Source organism: Aspergillus brasiliensis (assembly GCF_001889945.1).
Source record: "Aspergillus brasiliensis CBS 101740 unplaced genomic scaffold ASPBRscaffold_8, whole genome shotgun sequence".
In the NCBI taxonomy this organism is placed as follows: Eukaryota; Fungi; Ascomycota; class Eurotiomycetes; order Eurotiales; family Aspergillaceae; genus Aspergillus; species Aspergillus brasiliensis.
This window is the reverse complement of record NW_027137449.1, coordinates 497,917-511,102: the sequence shown is the minus strand read 5'-3', so window position 1 is coordinate 511,102 and position 13,186 is coordinate 497,917. Positions and strand designations below refer to the sequence as shown.

Below are 13,186 nucleotides of genomic sequence, written 5' to 3'. Positions count from 1 at the left end.
CTGGCTCTGGTTCTGGCTCTGGTTCTGGCTCTGGTTCTGGCTCTGGTTCTGGGGTTGCTGGTACCGCCTCTTCTTCAACGGGCTCGAATGATTGATCAGGCTCACACACAGGCTCACACACAGGCTCACACACAGGCTCACATACAGACTCACACTCGGGCTCAGGCATAGGCTCAGGCATAGGCTCAGGCATAGGCTCAGGTGGAGGCACAGACCCATGTTCTTCTCTCGAATCCTCCGAGCTCTTCACATGGTGTACCATGTCCTGCTTCTTTTCATAGAGTGCCAAGACCTCATCAACAACGAAGTGATCGAAACTTCCACTATTTCCAATCTCATACTGTTTTATCATTTGTCTCAGCTTTCCACCCGTGTTGCTGAATGTGATGTTCAAACGGTCTCGGACAAAGTTCTCAAGCCACCTGCGGCCAGAATAACACGCACGCAGGCTACCATATACACGTCTGATCGCACGCAGAATGTCATCTATGGGCAATCTCTCCGCGAATCGGGCCATAAAATTCTGTGCCATGTATAGTAGCCCCTGGATATCGTACCAAACGGCGGCATGAAACACGTAGACTGCACACTGAAACTCTTCGATATCGCGAGACTTGAGTATTGCAGGGATGTCATCCTCTGACTGAGGGGGGTCAAATGGGGTCTCGAGTGTCTCATATTGTCCAGTGTACAGGTAATGAACAAAGGTATGCGCACATTGTGGCTCGATGTTTAGCGCGATATGATAGCGCTTATCATTGAAGGGATCATAGTGCGTACGATCTGGGTCACATAGCAAAGTCTGAAAGGACCGGAGGTAATGCTGTGGAACCGTGTAGTAGGTGTTGTCAACCTTGAGAGTGATAACGGGGGTGATGTAGGGACTATATTTTGAAGTTAGAGATGGCTTAGCAGCGAGCAACGTATACCGTGATATAGGATGCATGTCAGTGGGTATAGACAGAGAGGGAAAGGGCGAGAGAGAGAGAGAGAGAGAGAGAGAGAGAGAGAGAGAGAGAGTGTGTGTGTGTGTGTGTGTGTGTGTGTGTGCGACTAACCATTCAGCGACTTGATTGTATTCACTGAGCGCTGGAACAACGGGGGAAGAGGGTAGCTCAACGGGTTGCTCCACAGGTTGCTCGGCCATCTCGTCTTCTGGGGGTGTCATAGCCTCTTGTGCCATGATTGCGCTGCTTATCTTCTTCTTCTTCTTGTCCGAACCTTTCTTGGGCATGGTGATGTTTGCGTCGGAGTATGCTCACAAGTAATGTTGGTGGTGCCTGGAAGCCTGGGAGGACGCCTTCGAAATCTGGGATTTCAGGCCGTAATAAGCAACGCCAAAGTTGCGATGCTACCGCGGGGATCAAGTCCAGCCCCAAGACGCAACGAACACGTCATACAATATCGCTGCATGCAAGGCTACGATAGTCGAGACATGTTGTTGTGCGTTGGCATGCAAAGTGGTTGCGGGGGTTCCAGACTGCTGGGACGAGGCAGCCTATAAGAGCGGCGGCGTGGCATGCTTAGCCAACTTGAGAGCTATGCATGGAGCTGCAAAGCGCCAGCTGATACTATTGCCTACAGGAGCACCTTGTGAGTGGCACAGTTCTCTTGTTGGTGGTGTTGTACTTCCGTTTTTGGACTGCTGGAACATTCAGCCTTGCGCGCTTTTTCTTGCCGCAAGAGTATAGATTGCATGGTAGTGTCTCGGGGAACTGCGGGAAAAGACCCTCAGAAGATGAGAGCCTATCGATCCAAGTGACTAGCAGATACCCAAGCGCCTTTGTGTCGGACATCGAAACAAAGCATATTGGTTCAATCACGGTAGCCGCCGAAGTATTCCGCACCAACCGGAAGGAACCCCGATAATATTGTTCGACGTCCGTTATCTTACTGGACTGAAGCTTACAGGCCACTTTTGGTGGTTGTGAATCCAGAACAGCCAGACTACTGATGTGCAGATGAGCCTTTACTCCGGACGAATTCCCCGAGGCTGAGCACATACCCCGCCGGACACCCCTGCTAGGCGCCTGGGCCAACTTGCATTTGCCTGCGCCGGCGGCAAAGGAATAATATCTCGACATCCAATCAATCTAGCAGGTATTCCTAACACAGACCAGGATTACTCTAGCCCTTGGACAAAAGATAGGCAGCCTTGTTAGGGCCTCTTTTGGTCTCCTCCCGGCACAGCCACTTCCGCAGCCACCCATAGGCGCTCCAAAGAAGCGATGATGGCAGTGTGCAGATCGAGGTTTTCAATATATAGTGAGCTGAGATAATGAGAGTGTTGGACCTGAAAACCTTCTTCTCTGCCATCTACTGGCTTTATTTCCCCCAGCTCTACCTTTTCTCTTTCCAGGCCGGGTAATTCAGCAGGAGTCTTAGAGGAATCTATATTTATCTTTCCTTTCGGACCACAAACACAAGCGCAGTCATGCCAGCAGTGTCTACATCCGAGCAGCGCCAAATATTTCTTGCCTGTATGGCCATATTCAGCGGTGTTAATGCAAACATACGAAAAACGAAGGCTATCCGCGCACACATGCAAAAGCACGCGGGGTCCCTGAGAAGGCTGATTCCCAATTACAATATCGATAGGGTTTTACCCATCGTCAAGCTTTTTCTAGAAAAAGGCCTCTTCAAATCGAGGGCCAAGGCTGAAGCGTATTTCCCTGGTCTCTTCGAACCATGTCCAGTACGGCAGACACAGAATGCAGTACTTGAGCAGGAGGCATCCCGCTCGAATGAAGAAGTTCTTGAGGTGATTACCCATGAATATGAAGCAGAGAGAAGTGAGGAGGAAGAGGAACAGAAGGATGCTGTAGAGGCTGTTGAGGCTCTAGACACTGCACCAGATGTTCGCCTCCCCGATGTGGTAAAGACGGAACAAGGAAATGATTCAGGTATGCGACCAATGATGAATGGAGTGCAAGTATTTCGGTTCACGCATAACACTTCTACAGATGAAACACTGACTCCCGAGAGACCCACTGCTTCACTATTCCCATTGTATCTGCCCTATCATGCCCAGCATCAAATCCTGAACACTGTCCAACAAGTTCTGGAGGAGTGCATATTCGACTTTATGCAAACGTGGTTTCCCGATGAGCTTGCCAGCCGAGGCTGGGACTGTGCGGCAGCTGCCGAGTTGACCAAGTCGACGAGGTTTCTCGTCAAATGCCTTCACAAGATTCCGGAAGATGCTCTCCATCCAACCGACCTCAAACCTGAGTCAATCCTCTTGAAAGTGGTGAAGATACGCCATACCGCTGTACATCGACTCCCGACGACTGCACGCGGGGTTTGTGAGCTTGTTGGCATTGCGAAGAAGCTGACTGAAACTCTCGGGGACTCTTTACGAACCTCACAGCTTGAGAACCTTCATCACGACCTGCAGGATAAGGTTCAAATTCTCGAATTCAACAAGAATGTCTTGGAAGAAAATTTATCTCGCCAGCTTAAGGACATAGAAGAAGAGCGTGAGCTGTTGAAGCGCCGGGAGGAGAGGCTGAGAGCGAAGACTGTGGAGGATGATAGGGAAAACAAGCTTATGATGGGCCTTCTGTTAGAAGAGTCAATGGAACAGATATTCAGGGCGGAGGCGGTCGAATCAGAGGCTGAGCAAGGGCGGTTGGGTTTGGGGTACGAATATGCATCCTTGATGAAGTCCGTTTGGAGCTGGCTTCGGGAAAATCTGGCTAAAGGAGATTCAGAGTTTCTTTTCGGGATCTTTTTCATGTCTTTCTTTATCCTGATGTTTGTGTGGCTGCTAGTGCAACGCTTCATGTATGTACTTGGGAAGTTGTAGAACGGGTCACGGTTGAGTCAATTGATCATTAGAGCTAAGATCTAGATATTATTCAAACTCAGTTCTTTTAAAGTATATTAGACTACAGGGGCCTCAGCTTGGATAACTGCCTGCCACCAGTAGGAAGACTATCAGGAGTTATGGCTGAGTAGAAGTCATTTGAAGCCCCATATACACTCCAAATTCATGCCTGACTTGGCAGCGACTCCAACATCACTAACCAACCACCTCCTGTTTACTCCTTGCCTACATACAAAGCGAGCAACTATTCCCAACATATCTTCTAGTTGATGACTCCGGCAGCATCGAGCCACGAGACCAAAAACCGGCTGAAAGTACGCCTTAGCAATATACAGCACGTGACCTGAACGACAAGGATCAGGTTCTATTTTCCTGTGAGTTTGGATACCATTTGTGGCCATATACTCACTTCAGCCCAAAATACACAAGACGGTTTCTCTACAGCTTGCAGGAATAGCTTGCCAGAATTTGATTACACAGGTCATCTGAGCCTTCTACAAATGGGAGCTAAGCAGTATTCTAGAAGGATTTCGCCCCTGCGGCTGAGCCTGCCAACTCAGCATGACCCCGCCCACCTCTCTTGTTTGTTTGGCAATTTGTAGGCATTTCATCATCATCAAATACGATATATACGATATACAAACTCGCTAAAACGGATAGAAACGATGCGCCTTCTCAGGGTGTCAGACTTGAAGCTGGTTGAGTTCATGTCTGATACTATCCCTCCGTACGCCATCCTGTCGCATACCTGGGTCCATGATCAAGAGGTGATCTTTGAGGACATGCTCAGCGGCACTGCGGAAAACAAGCCCTGCTTTACCAAACTCAAAAAGACAGCAGAACAAGCCGCCACCGATGGCTTCGAATACGTGTGGATCGACAACTGCTGCATCGATAAAAGAAGCAGTGCGGAGCTGTCCGAAGCCTTGAATTCTATGTATGCCTGGTATCAAGCCGCCAGTATATGCTACGCCTATCTATCCGACGTACCAACAGATGTTCGTATCCAGGACGCAGATTCTGAATTCGCTCGGTGTAGATGGTTTACTCGCGGGTTCACGCTCCAGGAGCTATTGGCACCGCGAGAAGTGGTCTTTTTTTCCTCCGAATGGAAGGTCATAGGAAGGAAGACAGAGCTATACGAAGTACTATCCACAATCACGGGCATCGGGATCCAATATCTCTCCCAAGAGGCCCTGCTATCCTCGGCGTCCATCGCCAGCAGAATGTCCTGGGCAGCAAACAGAAATACATCACGCCCGGAAGATGTCGCATATTGCCTGCTGGGAATATTCAACATCCACATGCCCCTGTTATACGGTGAAGGGGAGCGAGCATATATCCGACTCCAAGAAGAGATCATGCGTCAGTCGGACGACCATTCAATCTTCGCATGGCGAGATTTAGATGCTCCTCCGAACACCCTCCATGGTCTACTGGCCCGTTCACCAAGGCAGTTCGCCTTCTCGGGGAATTTCATCCCGTATAGCAACTGGGAGTCTCTTTCTCCCTATGGAATGACGCATCGTGGTCTGCAAATTTCCCTATTTCTTAATAAATGTTCCGAAGACAATTACATTGCAGCCATAAATTGCCCTGTACCACCAAGCTACAAGGACGGTACCTTCTTGGGCATATATTCTAAGAAGGTGTCATCCGGTGAGCAGTATCTGCGGTCAGATTTAAGAGAATTCGCCCACATTCAAGACAGTCGCGGAGATCTAAAAGCGATTTTCATTCGACAACCTTTGCAGAGTTCCTCCTTGTCGGCGGGAACCGGTGTCTATCCGTACCATGTGGCCCAGCTCCGAGAAGGCCCTCGGTCGTATTACAAGCAAGTAAACATTGCCTATGAAGCCGTGAGAGTCATTGCACCCGAATCGGTGGGATCAAGCCAAAAGAATCTTCAGTCCTTCAGATCAACACTTGGCGACCCTGCCAGAAATCCAGAGTTTCTCCTTGAGGCTCAGAAGGCCCGCGAAGATTGGCTACCCGAAGGTTCTCCTCATGAGTTCCGGTGCCTAAAGTGGCGAGCACATTAGCAGGCGCTATCGTTTTTAAAAGATCTACAGATGCACAGCGTGTCTGTGTCATGATTGGATCCATGAGAGGATTCGATGTCGGATTTGACGCGATCGACCTCTCACAGGACATGCTGGTAACAGAACCACCGCAACAGGCACTCGACATGCTGCAGCAACGGTTCAAACCCAAACCCAAGCATAAAATGGTTATTTTGGAAAGGACCTGGTGTTACATACAAGGTGGTCCCAACTTGCATCAAGGGGTCAAGTACTACATGGTGGACGTGACCGTGATGGATTCCGGAAAAGTCGACAATCTCAAACTCACGCGTCCTAGTTTAAATAGTGACTCGCAACGTTCCTCTTTTGTACCTCGGATTCAATACAACTAAAGTACCAGAGATGTAACTTACTTGAGGAGCACTTATGTAGAGGTGCTAGCCATCATTTCGCGACATTTACATGAAAAGGTTACTGCATACAGCTTTCAGATAGACCTTTAGACAGTCATCGCTTTCAATGATCTTGGAACAAAGCATCACAATTTCCCGGTCCCTGGCCATTCCACTTAGCAGACGGCACTGAGAAATCTGCAAATATATCCCCCATCCAATCACTGCTCTCAAAAACAGGCCAGAGATGTCTATTCTGGTATTCCCCACGGGTCATACTCAGTAGCTTCTGATTCAAAGTCTAGATACAGCACAGAGCGTGAAAGCGGCATTCTAGATAAGGCAATGAGCTGGCTCCAATTCTTTATATGGAATGTCTTTAAATTCGCCCATGTTTGTTGTGTTTCGTTGTTCGAGATCCACCTTGCTAATAAGAAAAAAGATCGATCGGCATACACAAGGCAAGTCTAAGGGCCGCTTCACATCAAAGTAGATGATCATAATCAGACTTGGATGAAAGATCCAGAGGGAGACATTTCCGGATTTTAAAGATTAACGGTAAACCTTTTCTGGAGGCTTCCACTACTTTTGCGTTGATTTCTTTGAGGAACTGTGGCTGTTTCTGTGGAACAGTAAGTAGTATAGGAACAGTAGTGAAAGAGTGAGAGATGACGCAACCGGGTGAGCACAAGCAAATCTCCCTCTGGTGGACACGTCTCCGAGGCCATGACGCATGTAGACCCTGAGATGGCCCTGATGCTGAGATGTGGTTTGTCGCTTGGCTGCTATTCTTAATTAACTGCGGGTCAGGGTCTTGCCGTGCAGAGCCAATGAATGCATCGCCTGCGTGGCCCTGAAGTTGTCCCTGCGATCTGCACCGCTATGACGTCGGTGGGTTTTCCGGGTCATATTTAACAATAAAGACAGCCTCATCTGCTCGTTCCTGCGGCCAAAGGTCTATCCTTACCATTTCAAGTGTCAAAATGAGCGGGTCAAGCTTTGCTCGTCAGGCCCTGGTTCAGGCTGCTCTTCTCTCAATTGTCTCCGCGATTCCGGCGCCCACGGCCTTTGTCAACAACGTTGCTCCACCCGAGCCCGTTATCACTCCGTCGCCGGTTCACCATCAGCCTTCTCGAGTCGCTGGTCGGAATATTCTGAGCGATGTTGACTCGGATGTGAACAGCATCCTTTCCGGCCTTGGATCCGATCTGCCCTCCTGGGTCGCATCGGGCGTGCCCAACTACTTCCAGGGTTTCCCCACGGGAGATGCAGTGGTCAGCTCCTTGGGCTTGAACAGCGCTGAGCTGGCAGCCTTGCCCACCAATGTGTTGAATATTGACCCATATGCCAACTGGACCAGCTCTGGCTGGAACGTTCGCTTTCACGGAAACGTCTACAAGCAGCCCAACACCTCCGTCTCCGATCTGAATCACTTGGCCGATGTTTTCCTGGGGAATACCAGCATCTCCGACCTTTCGGAATCCGAGCAGAAGCAGGCTCGGAACTTGACAGCAGAGATATTAGTCGTTCAACAACCTCATGTCGCCGTGAACACGATCCACCTCGAGCCTGCACCGAGTCAGGGATCCAGTGGACAACCAGGCGGCGGTGGATCCTCCAATACAACTGGCGGCACCCAAGACCTCACTCTGCCGTACAATACTACCGTTGAAGGTGACTTTGACACTTTCGTGCCAATTGCCAGCAACGGCTTGACGGCCGGTAACGAAACTTCGGCGATTCAACGACTCAATGTCCATGTGGAAGGCGCGACAATCGGGAATAGTACCGCCTATCTGGTGCCACCCACCGGGCTCACTGTCGTTTCGGACATCGATGACATCCTACGAGTCACCAAGATCTATGAACCTGAGCAAGGGTTGCTTAACTCATTTGCACGTCCCTTCAGGCCCTGGGAGAATATGCCGGACATCTATCGCAACTGGTCGATCAGTCTCCCCGACCTGCACTTTCACTATCTGGTTAGTCTCTCAAATCCCTGATCATTCTTACGTTACATACTCACCAGAGAACTACAGACAACGACCCCCGAACAAGTCACCAGAAACTACATGCAATTCATCTACAACAACTACCCCGGTGGATCATTCGACACCCGACCCCTCAACTTCAGCGACGTTTCTGCCACCCTGTCGATCCGCAAATTCCTCCTGCAAAAAGTCTTCGAGACCTTTCCGCAGCGCAAGTTCATCCTCATTGCCGATACCAGCAACAGCGATGTCATGCGCGACTACCCGGAAATGGCGACCGACTTCCCAGGCCAAGTGCAATGCATCTTTCTCCGGAACACCAGCGCCACCGATTCAGGGGATAAATTCCCTTACGATACATCTGGGTTTAAGAAGCTGAACCAGTCGAATTATATGTTCTTCTTGCATCCTGATGACTTGACCAATCTGGATATTGCGAACGGCCAGTGTTACAATACGTCCATTCCGCAGAATCTGACCTTTAGTTATCAGGGGTTGCCGTTGGGGCTGGGCGATGAACCCACGGCTGTTAATGCGTCTGCTAATAATACTGCTGAGTCGGCGGCCAGTTTGTCAATGAAGGAAGGGACTGGGATGCAGGGTTTAGTCTTGCTTATTGCCCTGGTTACGGCCTCTTTCATGTTCTTGTAGATATTATTTACGATGTATGAGATATCACGATTTTCATTGATTATGACTCATTCCGAAATTAGCACAGGGATGCATGTACTGTGAATTCACCCGCACCTTCTAGAATTAGTCCGTATAGCTTCTTGACAAATAATTGAAAACGCCAGATAGTCAAGGTGTAGATCGGATTTAGTGTCTCGTGCGTTTCGAGCGCTGTATCATTATCCACGTCATAAGACTGCTATTTGTGACTTTGGCCCGAAAATGAAAGATGACTTGATTGCTGTCATCCCTGGGAGCAAGATTAATAACCAACGGAGACATCGAAATCTACTCAGCGATGGAAATCATGGACGCGGAGAAAAACAATGATGTCTCAGCCGAACATCTGGGAGGCATCGGAGAGAGCGCCGATTGCCAATTTGACGATGGCTCCAATGTCCGCTAGGATAATGCTTTAGTACTAAAGATAATAACGCTTCATTCTCAGACCTCATTATATCGCCTAGTAGCCTCCCATTCTGATATGAGCCCTCATGTTCATTGATGCTAGACAGCAACCATCGGTTACCATTTATTCAATGATGAGCGCATAATGTTATCGCCAGCTCGCCAATAATTCCCTCCATATGTATATTGTGCAGTTGAGATAATACCCTGCACTGCGATGCAATAATGTGGAGGGACCTGCATCTTTCATGCAGTCACCCCGCTCATCCTTATGCCCGGAGTCACATATCACCATGCGAAGGGGCTTATTCATGCATTGATGGCCATATAACATCTACAACTCCGTAGAGCAACTGATCAACTCCAGTATACTCTCAATCATTAATTGACCAGGTGTCTTAAGGTATATTCTGTCCATCAATGGCTGGAGCAACGCTTCGGCCAAACTCCGGTGCTTACCTATCTATCCCGCGGGTAAGCCAACCTCATCACGCAATCGACGTCACTTGTCCCAACAGTCCATCATCCATCAACTATCCATCTATCTAGGTCCTAATTCATCAATATAACTTCACCAACGCTTCAAAAAACCTATCAAGGTCTCTCCAGTCATCGGTTTCCCCATATCAATACTACCACGCCATCATGTCTTTCCAGCTTTCCAACCTCTTCGGCGTAAAGGACAAGGTATGTACCAATCAATCCCACCCAGCTCCATGAACATCCACATCTAATGAAGATCTAGATTGTCGTAATCACCGGTGGAGGCTCCGGACTCGGCAAAGGCAAGCTAATCCGTCTATTCCGGTGTCCAGTATCTAACTTTCTGTCCATTGTAGCGATCGCAGAGGGGTTCTCCACCAACGGTGCTAAAGTCTACATCACGGGCCGTCGTGTTGAGGTCCTTGAGAAGACTGCAGAGGAGCTGCGTGGCAGAGCTGCTCTTGGTGGACAAGTAATTCCGTTAGTCGATTCGGATTACTGTTGAAGCTATTGAAGACTGACTCACATTCATAGTATCAAAGGAGATGTGAGCACAAAGGATGGCTGTGCGCAGCTCGTTGAGCAAATCAAGCAGAAGGAGGACCATGTATGTGATGGTAGTTCTAATGGGATTAATATGTGTGCTAACGATGTCCACAGATCGATGTTCTCATTAGTAATGCGGGTGTGTCTGGGAAGACGGAGTATCCTCCTTGGGATCCTAATGATCGTATGGTTTCTTTCTCATATATCTTATGACTGTATCATGCGCTAATAGATGAATAGCCGACGCGGTTGAAAAAGGGTTATGGGAGAGTGTCGACGAGTATGTTCAGAATAATCACTTCGATGAGTGGCGATGCTGATAGATGAAGCGAATCCTTTACCTCAACCAATAATGGTCTGTAAATTGTCTACTTAATTATGGGGGAAAGCTAACAGCGATGTGAAGTCAACATCAGTGGTGTCTATTTCACCACCGTGGGATTTCTCCCGCTGCTGCGAAAGTCCTCGGACCCTAGCGTGGTCGTGATAGCCTCGTTGGCTGGGGTTGCCAACCAGAGGTGAGTTGATATTGACATGACCTCTTAAAGCTATTCTGAACTAAGATGTAAAAAGAACCGTAGGAGCAGTGACTTACGGTGCTTCGAAAGTAAGTACCCATACATGACAGTAAGCCAGGTCAGGTCGCTAACATTTGCAGGCTGCGGGTACGTTAGACTGCCAGTCATTTGACCTGACACTCACTCTGTCTAGCACTTCATGTATCCAAGCTTCTAGCTGGCAGATTTGCGCCGTATGTGGTCCTATATCTTATTTTAATACTACCTGATATTGCGACAATACTGGTTGTGATTTATAGTGCGCCACTGACAGAATCATTAGGATGAAAGTCCGCGTCAACTGCATTTGCCCTGGAATCTTCCCCAGTGAGATGACGTTCGCTGATAACACAAACAACGCGGACACCCTTAATCCTTTCGCAGCAAGTGCTGCTAAGCGTGCTCCTGCTGGTATGTGAGCCCGGGAAACTTCCACAATACAGTCTTAATACCCTGACACGCATTACAGGCCGCCCAGGATATCCCGAGGAGATCGTTGGACCATGCCTGATGCTGAGCTCCAAAGCCGGGGGATACATGACCGGAGGATATCTCCTAGTGGACGGTGGTAGAGCAATGGTACGTCTTCTGTCCTCACATCTACATGTAAGATGAATGCTGATCCTAGTTAAGAGCGCATCAATCAATGATGGTATCCACATGCCAGAGGACACATACAACTGGTGATTAGGCATCCAGTGCCATAGTAGCTCTACAGCTACTCCCTATCAAGCCCCAATTCCCACCTAATCAAATATCAAAATCATAATGCATTCATTATCCATCCCAATAACCAACCCTCTTAGAATAATCTACCTCCCCTCCGTAACACTCCTCAACTCACTCAACATCCCCGCCCTAAACACCGCGACATCCGTAATCACCGAAATCATATCAAACCCCTGCTCGGCACGCACGCGCGAATCCTTCCCATCCGTACAAAAGATCGCCGCCTTCTTGCCCGCCGCATGCGCCGCCTTCAAAATCCGCTGAATTGCCGCCTCATGCTCCTCCCCACCCCGCACCACCCCCATCTGCTTCGCCAAATCAAACGGTCCAATGAACAACACATCAACGCCCTCCACCGCCGCAATCTTCTCCACGTTCTCCACCCCGGCCTTCGACTCGATCTGCACCACGACAATCGTCCCCGTTTGGGATCCCTCGTCGTATTCTTCGCCTGGCGCGACGCCGGGGAATGCGTGCGGTGCGAACATGGGGCCGTACCCGCGGGTGCCGAGCGGGGGGTATTTCGTCCATTGGACGATTTTGGCGGCTTCAACCTGTAGTCCACTTATTAGATTCACTTCTTTAGGGAATATGGGGTTGGTTACTACGCACTTCATTATGACACATGGGAGTCATGACGCCGTGGGCACCGGCGTCCAATGCCCGCTTGATCATCCATTCCTCGGCGCTGGGGACCCGGACGATCGGGCTGACGTTTTCGGAGGCGATGGCGTTGAAGAGCTATTGATGGTTATTATCGTTTTCAAGGACAATCTAGAGAACGAGGATTGGGTTTAGAGGTATGTACTCACTTCATAGTAGTGGCGGTCGGATATTAATCCGTGCTCGGCGTCTACTAGCACCCAGCTGAATCGGCCGGGGCTGGGGGGCTGGCTGTGGAGGATGGTTTTGGCGACGGCTGCGCTGGGGAGGCTATATTATTTCCAGATAAGCTTAGGTTATTGTGGAATGAAGAGTTTGGGGTAATGCACATACGTGAGCCAGAAACCAAGGGCCGTGGAGGAGCCCTGCAGGGTGGAGGTGATGGCGGTTTGGAAGGGCATGTTGGAGATGCTATGGGCGGTGTTAGTATTGGTTCCTCTTGAGTATTTTTAAGACTGCAGTAAGTATACGTACCTCGCTGGGAATCTTCGATGTCGTATCTCAGTGCGATCAGTATGAATGGAGGTTGAACGTCGTTTTAATTGAATTCGAGTCATCCGCTTAAGAGCTCGGTGTTCTCTACCCCGCCGGTTAACGGCCTCGGCTAACCGATCGCATCAACTCCGACCGCTACGGGGTAGTTCACCCCGAGGCAAGTATATTGTCTTGGAAATTCAACGAAGGCTTGGAGAATTCATTGTGATGTTCTAGAAGGTTTCTAAGCTATTGCCTTAAGTGGTAATATAAATACTCCGCACTTCAGCAGTATTGTAATGCCCCAATATTAGAAAGCAGTACGAGCGATACCGAAGTTTCATAGTTCGGTTTATATATATATCATATCATTTATACCAGGTTATATTTTCTCCTCTTCTTTTGGTACTAATTGTAC

The 13,186-nt window shown here is 49.1% G+C and overlaps 6 protein-coding genes across 6 annotated transcripts in view; 4 read left to right on the top strand and 2 right to left on the bottom strand.

Annotated features, from left to right (window-relative positions):
• ASPBRDRAFT_129450 (uncharacterized protein) overlaps positions 1–1,183 on the bottom strand; it is a gene marked incomplete at both ends in the record, with an annotated part of 1,625 nt that extends 442 nt beyond the window's left edge. The window contains 2 exons of the mRNA XM_067618138.1: positions 142–884; positions 1,059–1,183. Coding sequence (XP_067477706.1) covers positions 142–884; positions 1,059–1,183 — 868 coding nt within the window. The remainder of the gene's footprint in view (positions 1–141; positions 885–1,058) is intronic.
• A 1,251-nt stretch (positions 1,184–2,434) lies between these two features.
• On the top strand, positions 2,435–3,808 carry ASPBRDRAFT_56251 (uncharacterized protein; the record flags this gene model as incomplete). The annotated part of the gene is made up of 2 exons (XM_067627521.1): positions 2,435–2,903; positions 2,964–3,808. 2 exons carry the CDS (start codon positions 2,435–2,437, stop codon positions 3,806–3,808), a joined length of 1,314 nt encoding a protein of 437 aa, XP_067477705.1.
• Positions 3,809–4,494: 686 nt separating this feature from the next.
• ASPBRDRAFT_83066 (uncharacterized protein) lies at positions 4,495–5,226 on the top strand (the record flags this gene model as incomplete). The annotated part of the gene is made up of 1 exon (XM_067629492.1): positions 4,495–5,226. A coding segment is annotated over one exon (732 nt), but the record flags the coding sequence as incomplete, so codon positions are not given.
• Positions 5,227–7,200: 1,974 nt separating this feature from the next.
• On the top strand, positions 7,201–9,112 carry ASPBRDRAFT_44622 (phosphatidate phosphatase App1 family protein). Its single transcript, XM_067625245.1, has 2 exons — positions 7,201–8,227; positions 8,285–9,112. The coding sequence occupies exons 1-2, from the start codon at positions 7,229–7,231 to the stop codon at positions 8,885–8,887; spliced, it is 1,602 nt and encodes a 533-aa protein (XP_067477703.1). The 5' UTR covers positions 7,201–7,228; the 3' UTR covers positions 8,888–9,112.
• Positions 9,113–9,806: 694 nt separating this feature from the next.
• ASPBRDRAFT_620690 (SDR family NAD(P)-dependent oxidoreductase) lies at positions 9,807–11,730 on the top strand. Its single transcript, XM_067628353.1, has 13 exons — positions 9,807–10,003; positions 10,062–10,279; positions 10,334–10,406; positions 10,460–10,529; positions 10,586–10,625; positions 10,675–10,700; positions 10,752–10,863; positions 10,919–10,952; positions 11,004–11,010; positions 11,057–11,096; positions 11,186–11,313; positions 11,372–11,481; positions 11,536–11,730. The coding sequence occupies exons 1-13, from the start codon at positions 9,962–9,964 to the stop codon at positions 11,587–11,589; spliced, it is 954 nt and encodes a 317-aa protein (XP_067477702.1). The 5' UTR covers positions 9,807–9,961; the 3' UTR covers positions 11,590–11,730.
• ASPBRDRAFT_129379 (HpcH/HpaI aldolase family protein) lies at positions 11,715–12,695 on the bottom strand (the record flags this gene model as incomplete). The annotated part of the gene is made up of 4 exons (XM_067618134.1): positions 11,715–12,185; positions 12,244–12,372; positions 12,444–12,564; positions 12,628–12,695. 4 exons carry the CDS (start codon positions 12,693–12,695, stop codon positions 11,715–11,717), a joined length of 789 nt encoding a protein of 262 aa, XP_067477701.1.
• Between the last annotated feature and the right edge of the window lie 491 nt (positions 12,696–13,186).